At 41.6% G+C, this 22981-nt stretch overlaps 1 protein-coding gene across 2 annotated transcripts in view; it reads right to left on the bottom strand.

Moving 5' to 3' along the window:
* SLC35D2 (solute carrier family 35 member D2) overlaps nucleotides 1-22981 on the bottom strand; it is a 92139-nt gene that overhangs the window by 32877 nt on the left and 36281 nt on the right. For both annotated transcript variants that reach the window (XM_040416982.1, XM_040416984.1), the window contains 4 exons: nucleotides 19197-19299; nucleotides 14100-14192; nucleotides 10596-10663; nucleotides 6521-6599 (listed from right to left, as the gene is read on the bottom strand). In XM_040416982.1, the coding sequence (XP_040272916.1) occupies nucleotides 6521-6599; nucleotides 10596-10663; nucleotides 14100-14192; nucleotides 19197-19299 (343 nt within the window). The remainder of the gene's footprint in view (nucleotides 1-6520; nucleotides 6600-10595; nucleotides 10664-14099; nucleotides 14193-19196; nucleotides 19300-22981) is intronic.

Here is a 22981-nt window from a genome sequence, read left to right as displayed (position 1 = left end):
TGGATGAGAAGCAACCCCACACATGAATGGTTTCAGGATGCTTTACTGTTGGCATGACACAGGACTGATGGTAGCGCTCACCTTTTCTTCTCCGGACAAGCCTTTTTCCAGATGCCCCAAACAATCGGAAAGAGGCTTAATCGGAGAATATGACTTTGCCCCAGTCCTCAGCAGTCCATTCACCATACTTTCTGCAGAAGATCAATCTGTCCCTGGTGTTTTTTTTGGAGAGAAGTGGCTTCTTTGCTGGCCTTCTTGACACCAGGCCATCTTCCAAAAGTCTTCGCCTCACTGTGCGTGCAGATGCGCTCACACCGGCCTGCTGCTATTCCTGAGCAAGCTCTGCACTGGTGGCACTCCGATCCCACAGCTGAATCCTCTTTAGGAGACGATCCTGGCGCTTACTGGACTTTCTTGAACGCCCTGAAGCCTTCTTAACAAGAATTGAACCTCTTTCCTTGAAGCTCTTGATGATCCTATAAATTGTTGATTGAGGTGCAATCTTAGTAGCCACAATATCCTGTGAAGCCATTTTTATGCAACGCAATGATGGCTGCACGCGTTTCTTTGCAGGTCACCATGGTTAACAATGGAAGAACAAGGATTTCAAGCATCACCCTCCTTTTAACATGTCAAGTCTGCCATTTTAACCCAATCAGCCTGACATAATGATCTCCAGCCTTGTGCTCGTCAACATTCTCACCTGAGTTAACAAGACGATTACTGAAATGATCTCAGCAGGTCCTTTAATGACAGCAATGAAATGCAGTGGAAAGTTTTTTTTGGGATTAAGTTAATTTTCATGGCAAAGAAGGACTATGCAATTCATCTGATCACTCTTCATTACATTCTGGAGTATATGCAAATTGCTATTATAAAAACTTAAGCAGCAACTTTTCCAATTTCCAATATTTATCTAATTCTCAAAACTTTTGGCCACGACTGTACATGTCAAGGAAAGGCAATGTCTGCACACTACCATGCATAGTGCAAATCAATGGAGGCATTAATGTTCTCCATACATTATATTAGTAAGTTACTTTATGTGCTATTTCCAACACATTTTGGAAAATAATTAGAGAGTGGACAACTCCTTTAAAATGGCACATGGTAATTACGTGGCCTGTTACAGACTTTTGCAAATCTGCTTACTACTAAAACTGCCTACCTTAATGTACTGTAATTCAGGAAATCAGAAAATTATAATCAATACAGAATTTAGATTTAGATAATATATAATGGTTGGCACTCACTATCTGGTGCTGCATGGAATAGACATAAGCCCAAAAAAATTTACAACATTTATTAATATACATAAAACCCTGTAAAAAACTAAAATAAGAACAATAAAAATATCCTAATATTTGAGATACTGCCTTGTAGTGATTTACAATGGAGCACGGGCTAGTAATCAGTAAGTATCTCAAATAAGAGCAACAATCATATATATAAAAAAGTACAATATATCAACAAAAAATATCACAAGATCATATATTCAGATGTACGGATATTCTTGCATCCTATAAAATACCACAATGGATGTGACTTTATATTGAGTATATCAGATACAAATCGCCATTAGTTACTTTCTTATTTATGGCAATTAGTATTTGTTAGGAAATATTAAAGTCCCTGCTGCATGTAACTTCACCGATGATTCCTTTCCTGTTAGTAGAAAAATAGTATGTCTGAGGATCTTACAGTACCCTCTTCATATGTTACAGTTATCCTCTGTATTAGACCACAAGTCCAAAAAATCCTGAGGTAATCAATAGCGCAGTATGTTTGTATATATGAGCGTTGTATAAAACATTTAGGTTACGTTACCGCTCCTAACGTCTGCGCAGTGGTGTAGTCTATTCCCCGCTGTGTTTTCAGGCCGAGTCAGATGGCGTCCCATGTGATCGGGAAGCAATCTTTGTGCTTTATCACCGGGTCCTAGAGCGGGTAGGGTAACACCCTCTGCGTAGGATTAATAAAAAGGTTGTAGTCCTTAGTAACATAAATGTTACAATCCTTCCTCAGTGGTGAGCAGTAATGGCACATTCATTGCTTTATATAGGGTAACAGATATCTCAAAGGAGGAGTCCAATTGATATATGGTTATCTTCAAACCATGAGATGGATTGTATGAATCAATTGTTAATTCAATAATGTAAATAAAATGCCCTTTTATATCCAAAGAAATGATAAGAGATGATAAATCAACACTTAGTATCACAATATGCAGATATACATACCATCATATGTGTTTTTGGTCCGATTTTTCACATAACACTTCCCATTCATTCCAATAATGAAGGGATAATATCCCATGTTGTATAAAGTGTCAGATAAGCCTAAAAATGGCATATTTCAATGTTTGCTTGAAAGTGCTGGTAATCATGAGGGTTGGAAGAAAAAGAGGGTAGGAGCCAGCCCGGGAAGGGAGATCCACGCTCTGATTATCTTTCTCAACAAACTGTTGTGCCATAAAGAGGTTTGCATAACTGGGGGCAAATCTGGGGGCGAATCTACAGCCATGGGTACCAGATTCGCTCCCAGTTATGCAAACCTCTTTATGGCACAATGGGAAGAGGACGTGATACGCCCTAAACTGGGAGTGAGTTTGGTACTCTAGCGTCGTTATATAGACGACATCTTGTTTATTTGGAAAAACTCGGAAGAACTGAACTCCTTTTTGCAGGAGATTAATGACAATGATAGGAACCTAAGATTCATAACGACAACAAGCAGATCACAAGTGGAATTCTTAGATTTAACAATAAAAATTGATAACAATCGATTATTTTGTCACACATATTACAAATCAGTAATGAAAAATGGTTTTATTTTGTTCTCCAGCTGCCTTCTGCCTAGATAGCTTATCAATATCCAGACGAGCCAATTTAGGAGATTAAAGAGTAATTGAATGGACAATACACAATTTGAAATTGATGCAAACATTCTTAAACAGTTTGTTGAGAAAGATTATCCAGCAGAAATAGTGGAGGCCTCTCTCAACAAAGTCAAATCTATAGATAGAAAAGAGTTTTTCGCAGAGAGAATAAAGGAGGAACCAACTCAGGAAGATATTCGAATTATACTACCATTTCAAGCACAATATAAAAAAAGGGGAAAACATAATTAAGAACCACTGGCACCATCTTTTAAAAGATAAACTAATTGGACCTATGCTAACCACTATGCCTAAGATTACCTACACCAAAGCCCCAAATCTAGGCATAAAGATTGCTCCCACTGTCAAAAGTAAGACCACTAAGATTAAGGAAAACTGGTTATCCTTTAAAGGTTTTTTTTTCGATGTGGCAGGTGTAAAAGTTGCAAGGTCACTAATTTTCAAAAAAGGACCATGGAAATAAACTCTACTCAAAATTCCTATCACTTTGAGATTAAAGAACACCTCTCATGTGAATCCTCAAGTGTAATATATCTGTTACAATGCACGTGTGACAAACAATACATAGGTAGGACCAAACGAGCCCTAAAAAAAGTATAGCGGAACATATTACAAATATTAAAAACGGCTATGAGCAGCATTTTGTATCTAAGCACTTTAGAGATTTCCATGATAGGGATCCCAGTCAATTATCCTTTGTAGCGCTGGAGAAAATTTGGAGACAATGGAGAGGGGGAATTTATGTGGCCAAAATGTCTAGAGCAGAATCCAAAAGGGTATATGAATTTGACACACTTATGCCTTCAGGCTTGAATGTTGAAATTTAATTATTTGGATTTTTGTGAGACAGGGTGGGTGCCGATCAGGGACAGGATATCCGCGTCTGATAATCAGAGCGCGGATCTCCCCTCCAGGGCTGGCTCCTACCCTCTTTTTCTTCCAACCCTCATGATTACTAGCACTTTCAAGCAAACATTGAAATATGCAATTTTTAAGCTTATCTGACACTTTATACAACATGGGATATTATCTCTTCATTATTGGAATGAATGGGAAGTGTTATGTGAAAAATCGGACCAAAAACGCATATGATGGTATGTATATCTGCATATTGTGATACTAAGTGTTGATTTATCATCTCTTATCATTTCTTTAGATATAAAAGGGCATTTTTTTTACATTATTGAATTAACAATTGATCCATACAATCCATCTCAGGGTTTGAAGATAACCTTATATCAATTGGACTCCTCCTTTGAGATATCTGTTACCCTATATAAAGCAATGAATGTGCCATTACTGCTCACCACTGAGGAAGGAGAATGTATCTCCGAAACGCATTTGGTGTTTTGCAAGCTGTAATCTGGCATCCAACGAGATTCCTTAATACATTGTGTGATCCACAAGGATTGTAACATTTATGTTACTAAGGACTACAACTTTTGTATTAATCCTATACAGAGGGTGTTACCCTACCCGCTCTAGGACCCGGTGATAAAGCACAGAGATTGCTTCCCGATCACGTGGGACGCCATCTGAATCGGCCGGCAAACACAGCGGGAAATAGACTACACCACGGTGCAGACATTAGGAGCAGTAACTGTCACGGCGGGGAGTGGGGGAAACCCCCCACCGTGCGGTGTCAGAGGGTAAAGGGGATCAGCCTGGCCAAAAGATGTAATAAGGGAACAGGTCACCTCCTACCACGTCCCTAATCCTCTCCCTGACTCCTCACTGTATGAGCGGACCCCGATGGTAGGACGACTCATACTCAGGATTCCTAGAAACCCTAAGTCGCCCTGGTAATCCCTCACCAAGGAGCAGGGAAGAGACGACCTGTTCATCCCAGTAATGGAGGAGCAGGAGTCTCTATCTGAGGCCAGGCTGCAAGGAGAGGGGAACACATACAGCTATAAGGAGATGGCAGGTAAGTGAAACCAGTAACACACTTACCTGCCACAGACACACTGACTGGAACCCGTGCACAAGTGCTGATGTCCACACCAACATAAAAGGACACAGCACACAGCACAAACCACACAGGAACCCAGGACACCATAGCTGCAATAACGTGAAACACCACAAGAACATCTATGACCACAAGGGTGGCCCTCACTGGACAGATGGAATATGAAGACCAGGAAGATAGCTCCAGCATACACCATGGCTGGAGTACCCCACAGCTTCAGGCATCCAGCAGAGGCTAAATAGCCCAAGCAGCCACACCCACACACACATAAACCCAGTGTTCACCAAACACTAGGAAGGGAGTTAACCCTTCCAACACCAGACAAGGGAAGGAAGCCACTTAAAGTGGAAGTACACACACAAGCATACCAATGCACATGTTACCACCGGCAACAGCATGCGTGGCAACCATGTCCTGGCAATCATGCAGAAGGCCGAGACACTGCCACCGCATGCTCTAACAGCAACACCGCAAGTGTAGCAACAGTGTCACAGCGCACACCATAGGCCGTGACAGTAACGTAACCTAAATGTTTTATACAACGCTCATATATACAGACATACTGCGCTATTGATTACCTCAGGATTTTTTGGACTTGTGGTCTAATGCAGAGGATAACTGTAACATATGAAGAGGGTACTGTAAGATCCTCGGACATACTAACTTTCTACTAACAGGAAAGGAATCATCGGTGAAGTTACATGCAGCAGGGACTTTAATATTTCCTAACAAATTCACACCTGACCAGTCAATCTGTCCTGGAGGCTGGTTTTAAAGTCAGTATAAAACTGAGTCTGCATATATAGCACCTACCAGTAGCCATTTGGCTCCAGGAGAAGTATATAGTGGGCTCAGCATGCATGTTGGTACTTGCATCCCTGGATCCGATGAAAGCTGTAATGGCACCGGACGGGGTTAAAAGCAGAGTGTGCTTGGCGTTCATGCTGCACCTGCATTCCCTGGACTTTGTGTGGCTGTCATGGCCCATAAACAGGTAGGAACTAGTGTTAGGGACCACTCCATAGAGGCGACCTTGACGTGGTGAGTGGCTTATTACGCTTTGGCTAAAATGTACACCAATGCCTCATCCAGCATAGAGGCAGGGCAGAATGCTGGTTGCCATTGCATTTGTGTCTTTTCCTAACAAATACTAATTGTCATAAATAAGAAAGTAACTAATGGTGATTTATATCTGATATACGCAATATAAAGTCATATCCAGTGTGGTATTTTATAGGATGCAAGAATATCCGTACATCTAAATATATGATCTTGTGATATTGTTTGATGATATATTGTACTTTTTTATATATATGATTGTTGCTCTTATTTGAGATACTGTACTTACTGATTACTAACCCACGCTCCATTGTAAATCACCACAAGGCAGTATCTCAAATATCAAGATATTTTTATTGTTTTTATTTTAGGTTTTTAGATGGTTTAATGTATATTAATAAATGTTGTAAATTTTTTTGACCTTTAGGCTTATGTCTATTCCATGCAGCACCAGATAGTGAGTGCCAACCATTATATTTTATCTAATTTTTGCTCAGACATTGGGTACGTCTGTTTGGAGTGAGCACCCATTCCCTGCTCAGATTGAGTTAGAGCCACTAATTACTGTCAATTTTGTCAAAATTTAGATTTACCTTCAGGGCACCAACGACTGTAGTTGTAAGTGCTGAATTGTGGTAACTGCAGAGTACTATCGCATAAAGTAGAATAAATCTGTCATGGAAAAAAGAGCAGAATATGGAAGGATTTGGTATTTAATTGAATTGATCAACACTTATAATGAAAATAATGTACAGATGCCCATAGGAGTGAAAATCTTAGGATACTGAAGTGCAAACAAATAATTTATATCGTTCCTAGGGCAGGAAAGGTTTTTAGTCTAGAAATGTTATGAGTAAATAATTACCTACAAGGGGTTTTCTGGTTTTAGTTTAACAATGCTTAACCCCTTACTGACCAGCCTGTTTTGGGTCTTAAAGGGGTTGTCCCACAAAAAATATCCTTAATTTTTCAAACCAGCACCTGGATATGAATACTTTTGTAATAGAATGTAATTAAAAATGTAGCATATTCAATAAAATGTATCTGTATAGCGCCACCTGTTGATTGTTATTTTTTTCTAATTTCTTTGACCTGCTCACTGAGAAGGCTGCACATGCTCAGTTTCATCCTTCAACTTCCTCCTGAGCTGTGATAGGGAGAGCTGAATCACGCCCCCTTAGCTACAGCTTAAAGGACACTCCCCTTGAGCTGACAGCTTGATATAAATCTAGCAGAGCAATGAACGTGGAGATCTCTGGATACATGTAAGGTACATGGCTGGTTCTAGCTTTGTTAGAAAGAGATTGTCATGTGTAGTGCCCTATAGCAGAGAGTACTTTGACATTTGCCTATATCCCCTATGCAAAGTTAAAACTTCTTACTGTTTAATACTGTGTACCTGCATTTTATAAGTTGTGATACATCACCTGTTCATTATCACTGTATTTACATGGCTCTGTGGAAAGGGTTAATGAATACTGAGAAACTGTTAGGGCTTTGATTGAGAAGCTGGTAATTTTTCACAACTGCCATAGGGTTTAAAGAAGACCATGTTTTGGAGGGAAAAACCCAGACTTGTTTACCACCCTGTTTTGGAGGAAAAAAAACAGACTTGTCTATCACCAAAAGCAGACAGCCTGAACTTTTAAATGTCTGGTTTTAGCTATGTTGTTATGTCTGGAAACTTGTTTTTGTCTGGAAAACCTGCTGTGTCATTGCCATTGAGTATCATTGAAGCTTTAATGGAAGTCTATACCAGACGGGAGCTGAAACAATCTATCTGTCTGTGCTGAGTTTCTCCACTCCACCCCTCCCACTAGAAGGCTCTAGTCTAGCAAAAAGTGTATATAATGAGAGCAGTCATAGCCCCTAGTGTGCTGAAGTTAGGGAATAGTGCTTGGAAGAGGAGACTTTGCCAGACTACTGAGTGACCAGAAGACGACACTGATACGGGGATACGCTGCCACAGACCCTGGTACACCAGCCTTGGACCAGGGTACCAGCCTTCTAAAGAGAAAGAGGGACAGCTAGCTCAGCCCTTTCCTCAGCAACAAACGCTTCTTCTGCCAGGGAGGAGACTGAAGAAGCCAGCCCAATGCCTCGCCTGTATTGTTTTGTACCTGAATTCCTCCAGTAAAGAAGCACCATAGTTTACTGCAGACCTTGACTCTCTAGACTTATTTCCCATTGGGGTGCACCACACCTTACCATCCCTTCCAGAGAGCAGCAACACGTGGTGTCACTTCGACGGTGTCCGGGGGACCCAGTGTACCGTTTTGGCCACCCTAAACCTGGCCACTGCACATGTACTATATAACGTCCGATTTTTATTTTTTACATTAGTCATGGGATAACCCCTTTAATGACCAAGCATTTTTTTTTCTCTTTTTTTTCTCATCGCCTTCCAAGAGCTATAACTTTTATTTTATTTTTCTATCACAGCAAAGGGGCGGGGAAGGGGGCGTAGTTATATTGACTTGAAGCAAGGAGGCCGCTGCCCCCTTGACTTCAAGCATGACTAGAGAAGCGCGCTGGCAGGTGATAAAAGAACGTTTTCTGAGCTTTAGCCACATCGGCCTTTAGGAAGAAAATTATTGGCCGAAACACGCTACTGTCAGGTACTGCTGGCGGCTTGGGATGGTTTTTGGAGGTGACAGGTTCCCTTTAATCCATTCCTGGCTTTAGCTTCAAAACCTGATCAAAACCCAAACAAGTAGTGGCACAGCAAAGGGTAGTCAGTAAGAGGCCATAATAATTTTAAACTCACAACAGGTACATTCAATGTACATGGTGGGCCATTTATATGGATACACCTTAATAAAATTGGAATGGTTGGTGATATTAACTTCCTGTTTGTGGCACATTAGTATATGTGAGGGGGGGAAACTTTTCAAGATGGGTGGTGACCATGGCGGCCATTTTGAGGTCGGCCATTTTGAATCCAACTTTTGTTTTTCAATAGGAAGAGGGTCATGTGACACATCAAACGTATTAGGAATTTCACAAGAAAAACTTTATTCTTTCATGAGTTATTAACAAGTTTCTGACCACTTATAAAATGTGTTCAATGTGCTGCCCATTGTGTTGGATTGTCAATGCAACCCTCTTCTCCCACTCTTCACACACTGATAGCAACACCGCAGGAGAAATGCTAGCACAGGCTTCCAGTATCCGTAGTTTCAGGTACTGCACATCTCGTATCTTCACAGCATAGACGATTGCCTTCAGATGATACGAGATGTGCAGCACCTGAAACTACGGATACTGGAAGCCTGTGCTAGCATTTCTCCTGCAGTGTTGCTATCAGTGTGTGAAGAGTGGGGGAAGAGGGTTGCATTGACAATCCAACACAATGGGCAGCACATTGAACACATTTTATAAGTGGTCAGAAACTTGTAAATAACTCATGAAAGAATAAAGTTACGTTAAAACCAAGCACACCATTGTTTTTCTTGTGAAATTCCCAATAAGTTTGATGTGTCACATGACCCTCTTCCTATTGAAAAAACAAAAGTTGGATTCAAAATGGCCGACCTCAAAATGGCCACCATGGTCACCACCCATCTTGAAAAGTTTCCCCCCTCACATATACTAATGTGCCACAAACAGGAAGTTAATATCACCAACCATTCCCATTTTATTAAGGTGTATCCATATAAATGGCCCACCCTGTACATACAACTGCTGATAATAGAAAGAACAGTCCCACTGGGAAGAGTTCAGTTTTAAGGGTATCCCCTAAGTATTCGTTATTCGTAACAGGTGAAATTGTCAGTCTTATTTTAATATTGGACTGGCTCTAGACCATATCCATACAATGGTTTAATTTAGTTGAGGGCAAAGGCCGAAAACTGAACTTTTACCTGCAAGTTAAGGCCCCTTTACACTGCCCAAGCATCAGGCAGATAATCTCTAACTATAGCGATGATTTGCCAGTGTAAAGGTGCTGCCAATTACCTAATAAACAAATGAAACATCTTTCATCAGGTAATATGATCGTTTGTGCAGTCACCTGAATCGTTGTTTGCCGACAGCCTCTGCTGCCCACAAACAATTATTCTCTATAGGGATGAGTGGGGGAAATTGCGATCACTCCTCCTTCCTTCCCAAGAGGAGACTTTGCCAGACTACTGAGTGAACAGAAGACGACACTGATACGGGGATACGCTGCCACAGACCCTTAATTGAGCAGTGTTAGGTGGTCTTTAATTTTAACATTTTCGCGATGGAAAAGATAACTAGGAGCTCAATGGCCATCTTCTAGCTGAATGATGAATTAGATGTGCAATAGAGCTGCTGGCAGTACATGTGTCACTAACTTCGTAAAAGCCTTAGGCCTCTTGCACATGAACGTGATTTGGTTCCGCATCCGGGCCGCATTTTTTGCTCCGTTGCGTGGCCCCGCAAAAATTATAGATCATGTCCTATTCTTATCCGTTTTGCGGACAAGAATAGGCATTTCTATAATGGGCCGTCTGTTCCGTTCCGCAAATTGTGTAAGGCACACGGGCAGCATCCATGTTTTGCGGATCCACAAAACACGGCACGTTCATGTGCAAGAGGCCTTAATGGGAATGTTTTGCTAATTAAGGATTAATAGGACAATGCATGTAGCTATGTACATCAATTATATTTCTCATTGATTTAAAAAAAATTCTAACTACTCACCCCATCATGCAGGCAAGGAGAAATTGGAAAGCAAAATAAATATTTGTCCACTTGCTAAAATGTATAACCTAAAAGAATAGTGCATATTTATTAGGTTCATACAATTCTTGTAGTAACAAGAGGAATTATACTTAGCATTTTTGTTTTCACCATTAGGTAAACCTGAAAGATTTGTAGTATTTCATAACTAATGCAGTAAATAAACATAACCATTCATTACTGTAAAGGCTAAGTATAGTTTTTGCTAATTTTTCACTTTTAAAAAAAATCCAGGCCTATTAATTATATTTTTTTTCTACATTTTTATTTTTTAAACCAAGCAGTGTTTACTCCGCACATATCATTAAAGAGGTTTTCCAGGAGTAGGATATTGAAGACCTATCCTCAGGTAGGGTCATCAATATCTGATCTGTGGGTTTACAACACCTAGCACCATTACAGATGAGATGTTTAAAGAGGTTGTGGCAGCCCAGTGACCGCTGTGACCTTCTCATAGCTGACCAAGTACAGCTCCGTACATTGTAAAGCAGCTGAGCTTGTTAATGCAGCTCAGGCCCATTCACTTGAATGGGACTGAGCTGCGCCTAGACCATGTGACCGATCAATGTGATATCACTGGCCTTGGAAGAGGCTGCAGCGATCACAGGAGCTCTGCATCCTCTTCAAACAGCTAATCAGCAGGGGTGCCAGTAGTCAGACCTCCACTGATCAGATATTGATGACTTATCCTACCCCTGGAAAAAAACCTTTAATAAAGTCTAATACTTTTTTTTGCCAATCAGCCCACATTAATAATACCCTAGTCCCAATTCATTGGCTCCAAATAGGGTTGTCATCTGCTGGACCTTTGCTGCCTTGCTGTATTAGGGGCCTATTAATGTGTCACAGGGTTTAGGCCTATAAGTTCTATATTTTGCGTTTCTCATACAGCCCTGGCTCTATAGAAGTGAATGGGACTGGAGTGAAAAACGGAAGGCAACCAAATACAATCTGGATGGAATACTTTTGTCACTGATGGTTGCTGGGAGATGTAGATTTTTATTCTTCAGTTTTTCTTCACAACGTGAAAAACGCATGCAATCCGGATGGAAAAAACGCACAAACTGAACGCAATCGCAGACAAAACTGATTGAACTTATGTGCAAAACCAACTGTATTTTTCTGAACATTGCTCATGTGAAAGAGGCCTTACAGTTTCATGGGCGATAGCACACAAATGCTTGTACATATGGGCCTGGAACATACAGATGTGCCACAAGATCATTGTGTCAGACCTATCGTGTGAACTTATATTTCATTTGCACTTTGATCCCCTGAAGAACCAATTATCACCGGTGGAAACATGTTGGGACTTCTGACAGGTGACAAGGATTTCTGCTTTGTGTATAGGATCACAAAGGTAGAGCATAGGGATTAGCCACTTGTAGGCAGGGATGTTGAAAAGGACATAATAGGGTGAGATTACCATGGCCCCAAGCTCGTATGTACAAGCATTTGTAGGATATCCCTCCCAAAACTGTAAGTAAGACAGGTCAGTAGACAAGTTGGCACTGTGATTGCTCCGCTAAGTCCCCGATCACTTTAATTTTCTTCATGATCATGGTTGCTGAAAATGTATTGCAGATCGCAAGATCGCAACATGATGCTTTAGGCACATATTTTTATCTGAGAATATATCTCGCAGATATTTATTTGCAATTTTGGTATTTTTCTACTTGTACATTTTAATTTCTTATTATTGAAAGTGATGCTTTCTCAAGGTGGTGGTGGTGGTGGGGCAAATCACTGCCTGGCACTTGTTGTTACTAGTTTACATTGGATTACATTATTCAATAGTGGATGTCACCATTTAAATTTTACACATGAGCGCGTCATGCTGCTGGATGTGCTGATCATCAGGGAAGCACATGGAGCTGGAGAGGGCACTAGGGGCCAAAGGGGGGCACAGGGAGGACATAACCACTGTGAAGGGGCACAAAAGTGGGCACAAAGACGGGCATAACTATTGTTAAGGGGCACAGCGCTCTATGTGCACTGCTTAACGTTTGCCTATTTGTGTAAATTTCAGTAGAACATGTGCAGGTAGGGGACTGTGATCCCTAATCATTGTCCGGGTGCAGGAAAACCTAGCTACACCTCTGCTATCACTGACCTGCGATCCCAGGTGGGTGCAGGCATCACTCCTCTCTCTCTGTGCGCATTGGGACTAGTGGTCAGTGAATTTCCTTTCAGCACTGTGAGAGTTAATCCTTTCCTCTTGCTCCTTGTCCAGCTGCTTTGTTAAGTTGCTGATCAGTCTCCATTAGCTGAGCTATGATCCCACCTCCTCACCAGAGCTTTGAGGTTTTCTAGTCTCTAGTAACCAGTGAAGGTGTGATCTCTTGTCTGACTACCTATGTACTGTACCTTGCCTGTCTACTGATTCTGCTCCTTGCTGCCTGCTCTGACCTTGGAACTGCTACCTGGACTACGCATGTACTCAGCCTTCCCCGACTTAGAATTGCTATCTGGAATATGCAGGTACTCAGTCTGCCCTGATCTTGGACTGTGTTCAGACTACACGTCGTTGGTGCTTCTCACTGGTGTCTATGACCCCTGTGGGTCAGCTGTCAACTACACCAGGACTACTCCAGAAGGTAGCAGCCAGGTTGTTTCCCTGCGATGAAGTCCAGATCCATGTATAGAGGATACCAGGGAACCGCCAGGACAGCACCCTTAGGTTTAGCGCAAATTCAAACTGTATAGTTGGCACAGTGGGTCCACACCCACTGCCTGTTACATTTATGTGGCTGAGCACCTACCCTATTTGTTTAGTTAGCGATTTTGGAACTGAAAACTCCCTTTGACCCTTTAGGGTTTTCAATGACATTGCTGTGTGAGATCTTGCTTTATGGTTTCTGGCTGTTTGTTTTTTTTTTGGGGGGGGGGGGGGGGATAACTATTCGGTGCCTAAAGGCAGTGGAGTACCTTTAATGGAGGCAGACCACATGACTGCTATGGGTCCCAGGATAAGGAGGGATGGGCACGAAACTCCTTCTTTTGTCTAAACATAAAAACACTACGTTTTCATGCAGCCACCACTAGGAGGACTTCTATGCAATGAGATCTTACAGCTTCCATTGCAGTCAATAATAACTGCAGAAATTCCTATGCACTGAGCTGCTTCAGGCATACAGTTTTAGAACATATTATGTAAGGGCAGCAGAGGATTCAGAGCTGCTTTCTTCTTCGGCTTGATAAAAAAATAATAATCAGAAAGTCATTGAAAAATGGGGTGTCACTCTGTGCTCCCCGTTGCCTGGGAAACTGGGTGGGGGAGGTGGCTGTACTTAGTTTTGCTATTGGGCCCTATGAGATCTGTGTATGCCCCCATCTAAAGGGGTTAATTCATATCAATTTTGAGCCAAGTATGCAACTTATAAAACTATTAAATTAATGTTACTTTTACTATGCTTGAACATATTTGTAGGCATATTAAAAAAAGAATGCAAGTAAAAAAATTACCATTTCAAATTCCCCAGTCCATATAGTGTAAAGCAATGTAGGTAAAATCATGAAAGCAGCATTATAAAAAAGGACACCATATTTTCCCAATTCCTGTAAAGTAACACAAAATGTAAATCAGAAACAGCAGAAAAAACTGTACGTCTACATCAAACCAAAGGCTGCAAATAGATTAGACTATGCGGTTACTGTTACCAGCAGTGCACAACCTTTTCTGGTCTGAGGGTCACATTGTAAGATTGTATCATTCTTAAAGGTAATACATAACAAACAGGTTAATAAGTGATACACTTTAAAGTGGTTATCTTAAAATTTAAACTCATCCTCTATCCAAAGGATAAGGGTGGGGGTCTGACAACAGGGATCCCCACCGATCATGAGAATGGCAGTCTCTGAGTTTCCAGAATGATTGAAGCTGTAATCGAGCATGCACACTGTGGCTACATTCATTCTTTATGGGATCGCTCAGCTATCTCTGGCAGTCCCATATAGAATAAATGGAGTGGCAACTCTGGTTCTGCACTCTTTAGGCTACATGCACACGACCGGTGTGTTTTGCGGTCCGCAAATCGCGGATCCGCAAAACACGGATGGCGTCCGTGTGCGTTCTGCAATTTGCGGAACGGCACGGACAGGCTTTAATATAACTGCCTATTTTTGTCCGGAAAGCGCGGACAAGAATAGGACAGGTTATATATTTTTTTTGCGGACCACGGAACGGAGCAACGGATGCGGGCAGCACACAGAGTGCTGTCCACATCTTTTGCGGCCCCATTGAAGTGAATTGATCCGCATCCGAGCCGACAAAACTGAGGCTCGGATGCGGACCAAAACAACGGCCGTGTGCATGAGGCCTTAGACAAATTTTTCTAACTAATGTCTCATTATAAATATATGATTATCTAGGCTTCAATGTGGTTCACTACCCTCTGGAAGTGAAATATTCAATTGATATTTTTGTCTACTTTCTAAATGTTTTTCTACTGGAGATTCAAAGACCAGAACATTATGATGGCTGGGCCTTAATATTGGTTATACCATAATTTTTTTTTTTTAAAAAAGGTTTAAAATTAAAAAATAACATGAGACAAAGCTGCAGTAACCAGGGTAGCCAAGAATAAAATTTCGACCAATATGATATTAATGGCATGTCATGAAGATGGGGTATCAATAATTTTAAATCCTTTTAATTTCTATAAAAATGAAGAAAAATAGAAAATTAAGCTAGTTACTTCTTCCCTGTCACTAATAAACTAAATTTTTCAGTATTTACTGTTTTTCAAAAAATGTTTTAAAAAATAATATGAAAGATATAAAATGAGGAATGCTATGATATTTATGATGCCTCATTGTTTCATACTCTACATCTATAGATTCAAACATGACGCTGTGTAGGTATGGGATCAAAGTGTACCTCACTACCAGGGTGCACTCAGAAAGCATGGGGGCATCTCTGTGACCTAGGAGAGCTAGTCTGACTAACAATTGTATCTGGTGCACCATTACGTCCTGTGTCACACAGCAAAGGAAAGAAAAATAGAGCACACGCAGCTAAAGGTGACCATGCACATTCTATGGCTGTCCAGCTGAAAGCTGTTTCTCTTAAACTTCCTGAACAAATGTATGATCGGTTCTGATGAGTCATAAATCGAGAGAGTGGAGTAAAGCCACCAGTTGGCAGGCAAAATGGACAAGAATAGGAGATGCTATATTTTCTTTGCGGGACCTCGGAACGGAGCAACGGATGCGGACAGCACACTGAGTGCTGTCCGCATCTTTTGTGGCCCCATTGAAGCCGCAAAAACTGCTGGTTGATGTTAATTTATCCTGTATTGGGTTGAGGGAGCTAAGGCTACTTTCAAACTAGCGGCACGGACCTCCAGCAGGCTGTTCCGTCAGGTAAACAGCCTGTCGGATCCGTCCTGCCGCTAGTGACCGTGTCCCCATTGACTATAAAAGAGGCGGGGGCGGAGTTCCGATGAGGCACGGCAGCGCACGGCGAGAGGCTGCCGGAATAAATGTCGGACATGTAGTAGTTTTATTCCTGCAGCCTCTCGCCGTGCGCTGCCATGCCTCGCCGGAACTCTGCCCCCGACTCTTTTTTAGTCAATGGGGACGGAGCGGCAGTCCGGAGGCACAAGGTCACTAGCGGCAGGACGGATCCCACAGGCTGTTTACCTGACGGAACAGCCTGCTGGAGGGCCGTGCCGCTAGTTTGAAAGTAGCCTTAGCTCCCCCAACCCAATACAGGATAAATTAACAACAACCAGCAGTTTTTGCGGCTTCAATGGGGCCGCAAAAGATGCGGACAGCACTCAGTGTGCTGTCCGCATCCGTTGCTTCGTTCCGAGGCCCCGCAAAGAAAATATAGCATGTCCTATTCTTGTCCATTTTGCGGACAAGAATAGGCATGTCTACAATGCAAAAAACGGCACGGTCGTGTGCATGTAGCCTAAATGGCAGGTTCAGCTGACCATTTTTCTAATGTTTATGGCCACCTCATAGGGAAACATTAAAATGCAGTGCAATCTCTAGACACTATGTTATAGAGCGGGGGAGTTGAGCAGATTGATTGATACAGTAGTTTTATGGAAAACGATTTGGTAAAACTGATACAGTCCTGATCAAAAGTTTAAGACCACTTGAAAAATTTCAAAAAATCATATTTAGCATGGCTGGATCTTAACAAGGTTTCAAGTAGAGCTTCAACATGCAACAAGAAGAAATGGGAGTGAGACAAAACATTTTTTGAGCATTGAATTTAATGAAAACAACGAATAAACTGAAACAGGCTGTTTAGGACCACACCTCCCAAAAAAAACTAAACCCCCCCAAAACAGAAATCCAACTTCCAAACATGAACTCAGTAATGAGTAGCTCCGCCGTTATTGTTTATCACTTCAAAAATTCGTTTCGGCATGCTTGATGCAAGCGTTTCCATGAGGTGAGTGGGAACATTTCTCCAAGTGGTGAAGACGGCCGCACGAAGGCCATCTACTGTCTGGAACTGTTGTCCATTTTTGTAAACTTCCCTTGCCATCCATCCCCAAAGGTTTTCAATTGGATTTAGATCAGGGGAACACGCAGGATGGGCCAAAAGAGTTATTCTCCTGGAAGAAGTCCTTTGTCCTGCGGGCATTGTGTACTGTAGCGTTGTCCTGTTGAAAAACCCAGTCGTTACCACACAGACGAGGGCCCTCATCATGAGGAATGCTCTCTGCAACATCTGGACATAGCCAGCGGCCGTTTGACGCTCCTGCACTTTCTGAAGCTCCATTGTTCCACTGAAGGAAAAAGCACCCTAGACCATTATGGCGCCCCCTCCACTGTGGCGCGTAGAAAACATCTCAGGTGGGATCTGCTTGTCATGCCAGTAACGTTGGAAACCATCAGGACCATCAAGGTAAAAAAAATTCTCATCAGAGAATAAAACTTTTTTCCACCTTTGAATGTCCCATGTTTGGTGCTCTCTTGCAAAGTCCAAACGAGCAGTTCTGTGGCGTTCAAGGAGACGAGGTCTTTGAAGACGTTTTTTGTTTTTGAAGCCCTTCAGTCTCAGATGCCATCTGATGGTTATGGGGCTGCAGTCAGCACCAGTAAGGGCCTTAATTTGGGTCGAGGATCGTCCAGTGTCTTGACGGACAGCCAATTGGATCCTCCGGCTCAGTGCTGATGAACTTTTTTTGGGTCTTCCACTTTACTTTTTTGTTCCATAACCCTCAAGATCATTTAAGAAATTACAAATGACTGTCTTACTGCGTCCCACCTCAGCAGCGATGGCGCGCTGTGAGAGACCCTGCTTATGCAGTTCAACAACCCAACCACGTTCAAAAAGGGAGAGTTTTTTTGCCTTTGCCATCACAACGTGTGACTACCTGACAGAAAATTACAATGAATCCACATCTTTGCACAGATTTGGCCTTTTAAAGGCACGTGGTCCTAAAATTTGGATCAGCTGAAAAACAGCCTGTTTCAGTTTAATCGTTATTTTCAATTAATTGAATGCTCAAAAAATGTTTTGTCTCACTCTCATTTCTTCTTGTTGCATGTTGAAGCTCTACTTGGAACCTTGTTAAGATCCAACAATGTAAAATAAGATTTTTTGCCATTTTTCAAGTGGTCTTAAACTTTTGATCAGGACTGTATTTTAGTCAGTCAAACCTCTGCTCTTTCTATATATACGAGTTGCGTTGGAGGTCCTACACACAGATTGACAGTCATCTCTGTATGCTTAAGGGCCCTTTATACAGGCCGAGAATCCCCCAGATAATCATAGGAACGCTCTTTAGCGATTATCTGCCGGTGTCGGGTTATGGGATTGTTTGTGTAGGCACCTAAATCATTGTTTGACAGCAGCAATTTGTGCTGTCTAAACACACTCTGCTGCCAGTAAACAACAAGGCTATGGCATTAGCAAACGCTTCTCCCCATACTGTTGAGGAGATCGCTGAATGTAAATGCAGCAGTCTCCTCCAATGATGAGCAGGTGCTTGCCGGGAATGAACTCAGCCAGTAAGGGCTCATGCACCCGACTGTATGCATTTTGCGGTCCGCAAAAAACGGATCCGCAAAAAATATGGATGACGTCTGTGTGCATTCTGTATTTTACAGAACAAATGGCCCCCAATAGAACAGTACTATCCTTGTCCGTAATGCGGACAATAATAGGAAAAGTTCTATTGTTTTGCGGAACAGACATACGGAAACGGAATGCACGAGGAGTTTTTTTTTGCGGACCCATTGAAATGAATGGTTCCGCTTACGGTCTGCAAAAAAAACGGAATGGACAAGGAAAGAAAATATGTTCGTGTGCCTGAGCCCTAAGTAGAACTGCCCACATGCTACCTATGTATTGAAAGAGCAGAGATTTAAACGTATAAATTACAGGTTTTACTGAATCTTTTCCCACAAAATTATATATCAATCTGCTCAGCTCCTCCTGTTCTATAACATGCTGCCTACACCTCAGATACCATGTTCAACATGACAGGTTCCCTTTAAGAAAGTAAACAAGCATATAACTTTTCTGGCATAAAAATCTAGAAGATGCATGCAGTTTTTGACAAATAAGTTACCAGTATTTTCTTTAATAATTACCTTGGGATTAATTTTTTCTTTAGTATAAACCCCATAGGCCGCTGTGAATAGGTCATTCAACAGCACAATGATGTATCCTTCCAAATTAAAAGAAAGATCAAAACTGAAAAACAAATACTCATTTTAAACAGTAGGTTGATCATGCTCAATGGGTCTCTTGGTGATATAGCATTAAAATATTAAGGGAGAGAAGGGGTTTTCCAAGGTCATATAGTTTTTAAATATTCCCCAACCCAGTGGTACCTGTCGAGGAAAACATACTTACCTGCTCCCAAATGCTCAGTTCTGGCACATCACTGTCTTCACTGGACTTCAGTCCCCACATGTAAACTTTTGGCATTGATGGGGACACATGCGCCATTGCAGCCAATGACTGGCCATGGCAGTGTCATATCTATGGGTCGCATGCCACTTGGGGACACATCACTGCTGCGGGCATTCATAGACTGCAGTGGTGCACATGTCCCTGCCTATGCTGGCAGTTGACATGTAGGAAATGAAGTGTAAAGACAATGATGGACCCACAGATCTCAAACTGAGTGTCAGAGTTCAAGTAAGTATGCTTCTCTAGACAGATCCTGCTGGGTTGGGTGGGGGGGGATTTAAAAATCTATATGAAGTTGGACCCCCCTTTAAGAATATATAGTGTGCTACTGACCAACAACAGAGATGTAAACTGAGGTTTAGTAAAACCCCTAAATTCTTTATTATTAAAGACAACCTGTCGCCATTAAATGCCTGTTATAGAGCAGGAGGAGCTGAGCAGATTTGTTTTGTAGGAAAATATTCAACTTGTAATTTATTCATTTAAAAGGGATTCTCCAAAATTGGGAACCACTTTCACACTGGCAGGAAAGGGGACAGGAGCTAGGGTTAAAAAAAATATATATTCCTTTCTGCTCCACTGATAACCCCCAGATTGGTGGGGGTTATCAGTATTTATGTCTTGGGCATCTGCTTTAGGCCTCTTTCACACGACCGTATGGCTTTGGCCTCCTGCACATGACCGTTGTTTTTTTTTCAGTTTACGGGCCGTTTTTTGCGTTCCGTATATGGAACCATTAATTTTAATGGTTCCGCCCAAAAAAATGGAATGTAATCCGTATGCATTGCATTTCCATTTTTCCGTTCCGTTGAAAGATAGAACATGTCCTATTATTGTCCGCAAATCACGTTCCGTGGCTACATTCAAGTCAATGGGTCCGCAAAAAAAAACTGAACAAATGGAATGTACTCCGTATGTCTTCCGTATCCATTCCGTTTTTTGTGGAACCATCTATTGAAAATGTTATGCCCAGCCCAACTAAAAACAGAACTAAAAAACAGAACGGAAACACAACCGGAACAACGGATCCATAAAAAACGGACAGCAAAACACTGAAAAAGACATACCGTGTACAGAAGACCTTTTTCAGTGTTTTGCGGTCCGTTTTTTACGAATCCGTTGTTTGTTTCCGTTTTTCCGTATGGCATATACAGTATACAGTAATTACATAGAAAAAATTGGGCTGGGCATAACATTTTCAATAGATGGTTCCGCAAAAACTGAACGGATATGGAAAACATACGGATGCATTTCCATATGTGTTCCATTTGTTTTTGCGGATCCATTGACTTGAATGGAGCCAAGGAACGTGATTTGCGGGCAATAATAGGACATGTTCTATCCTTCAACGGAACGGAAATACGGAAACAATGCATACGGAGTACATTCCGTTTTTTTTTTTTGCGGAACCATTGAAATGAATGGTTCCATATACAGACCGTATATGGAACGCAAAAAACGGCTCATAAACGGGAAAAAAACGGTTGTGTGAAAGAGGCTTTACATGAATAAATTTCAAATACTGGATCTTTTCCCACAACACTATATATCAATCTTCTCATCTCCTTCTGCTCTATAACATGCTGCCTGCAGATTACACTGCATTTCATGGTGACAGAATTGTTTTAAATAGCAGTAACTACAACTATATGGACAAAACTATTAAGACACCTACACATTACACCTACAGTTGCAAGAAAAAGTATGTGAACCCTTTGGAATGATATGGATTTCTGCACAAATTGGTCATAAAATGTGATCTGATCTTCATCTAAGTCACAACAATAGACAATCACAGTCTGCTTAAACTAATAACACACAAAGAATTAAATGTTACCATGTTTTTATTGAACACACCATGTAAACATTCACAGTGCAGGTGGAAAAGGTATGTGAACGCTTGGATTTAATAACTGGTTGAACCTCCTTTTGGCAGCAATAACTTCAACCAAACGTTTCCTGTAGTTGCAGATCAGACGTGCACAACGGTCAGGAGTAATTCTTGACCATTCCTCTTTACAGAACTGTTTCAGTTCAGCAATATTCTTGGGACGTCTGGTGTAAATCGCTTTCTTGAGGTCACGCCACAGCATCTCAATCGGGATGAGGTCAGGACTCTGACTGGGCCACTCCAGAAGGCGTATTTTCTTCTGTTTAAGCCATTCTGTTGTTGATTTACTTCTATGCTTTGGGTCGTTGCCCTGTTGCAATACCCATCTTGTGTTGAGCTTCAGCTGGTGGACAGATGGCCTTAAATTCTCCTGCAAAATGTCTTGATAAACTTGGGAATTCATTTTTCCTTCGATGATAGCAATCCGTCCAGGCCCTGACACAGCAAAGCAGCCCCAAACCATGATGCCCCCATCACCATACTTCACAGTTGGGATGAGGTTTTGATGTTGGTGTGCTGTGCCTATTTTTCTCCACAAATAGTGTTGTGTGTTTCTTCCAAACAACTCAACTTTGGTTTCATCTGCATATGCCAGAGACTTTTGTAAGTCTTTAGCTGACACTCTGGGATTCTTCTTCACCTCATTGAGCAGTCTGCGCTGTGCTCTTGCAGTCATCTTTACAGGACGGCCACTCCTAGGGAGAGTAGCAGCAGTGCTGAATTTTCTCCATTTATAGACAATTTGTCTTACTGTGGACTGATGAACAGCAAGGTTTTTGGAGATACTTTTATAACCCTTTCCAGCTTTATGCAAGTCAACAATTCTTAATCGTAGGTCTTCTGAGAGCTCTTTTGTGCGAGGCCTCATTCACATCAGGCAATGCTACTTGTGAAAAGCAAACCCAGAACTGGTGTGTTTTTTTTATAGGGCAGGGCAGCTGTAACCAACACCTCTGATCTCATCTCATTGATTGGACTCCAGTTGGCTGACACCTCACTCCAATTAGCTCTTGGAGATGTCATTAGTCTAGGGGTTCACATACTTTTTCCACCTGCACTGTGAATGTTTACATGGTGTGTTCAATAAAAACATGGTAACATTTAATTCTTTGTGTGTTATTAGTTTAAGCAGACTGTGATTGTCTATTGTTGTGACTTAGATGAAGATCAGATCACATTTTATGACCAATTTGTGCAGAAATCCATATCATTCCAAAGGGTTCACATACTTTATCTTGCAACTGTATACTAGCTTTCATTGCATCTCATTCCAAATCCATAAGCATTAATATGGAATTGATCCCCTAGATCCAGCTAAAACAGCTTTCACGCTTCCGGGAAGGCTTTCTACATGTTTTAGAGTGTGTCTGTGTGAATTTATGCCCATTTATCCAGAAGAGCAGTTGTGAGGTCAGACACACTTATGTTTAATGATACGGCCTGGCTCACAATCTTTTTTCTAGATTATCCCAAAGATGTCCGATGTAGTTGAGGTCAGGGCTTTGTGCAGGCCAGTCATGTTCTTCCACACCAAACTTGCCCACTATGCCTTTATGGACCTTGCTCTGT

Source organism: Bufo bufo, chromosome 2, assembly GCF_905171765.1.
Source record: "Bufo bufo chromosome 2, aBufBuf1.1, whole genome shotgun sequence".
NCBI lineage: Eukaryota > Metazoa > Chordata > Amphibia > Anura > Bufonidae > Bufo > Bufo bufo.
Note: the sequence above shows the minus strand (reverse complement) of the source record. Positions and strands in the feature narration are given on the sequence as shown.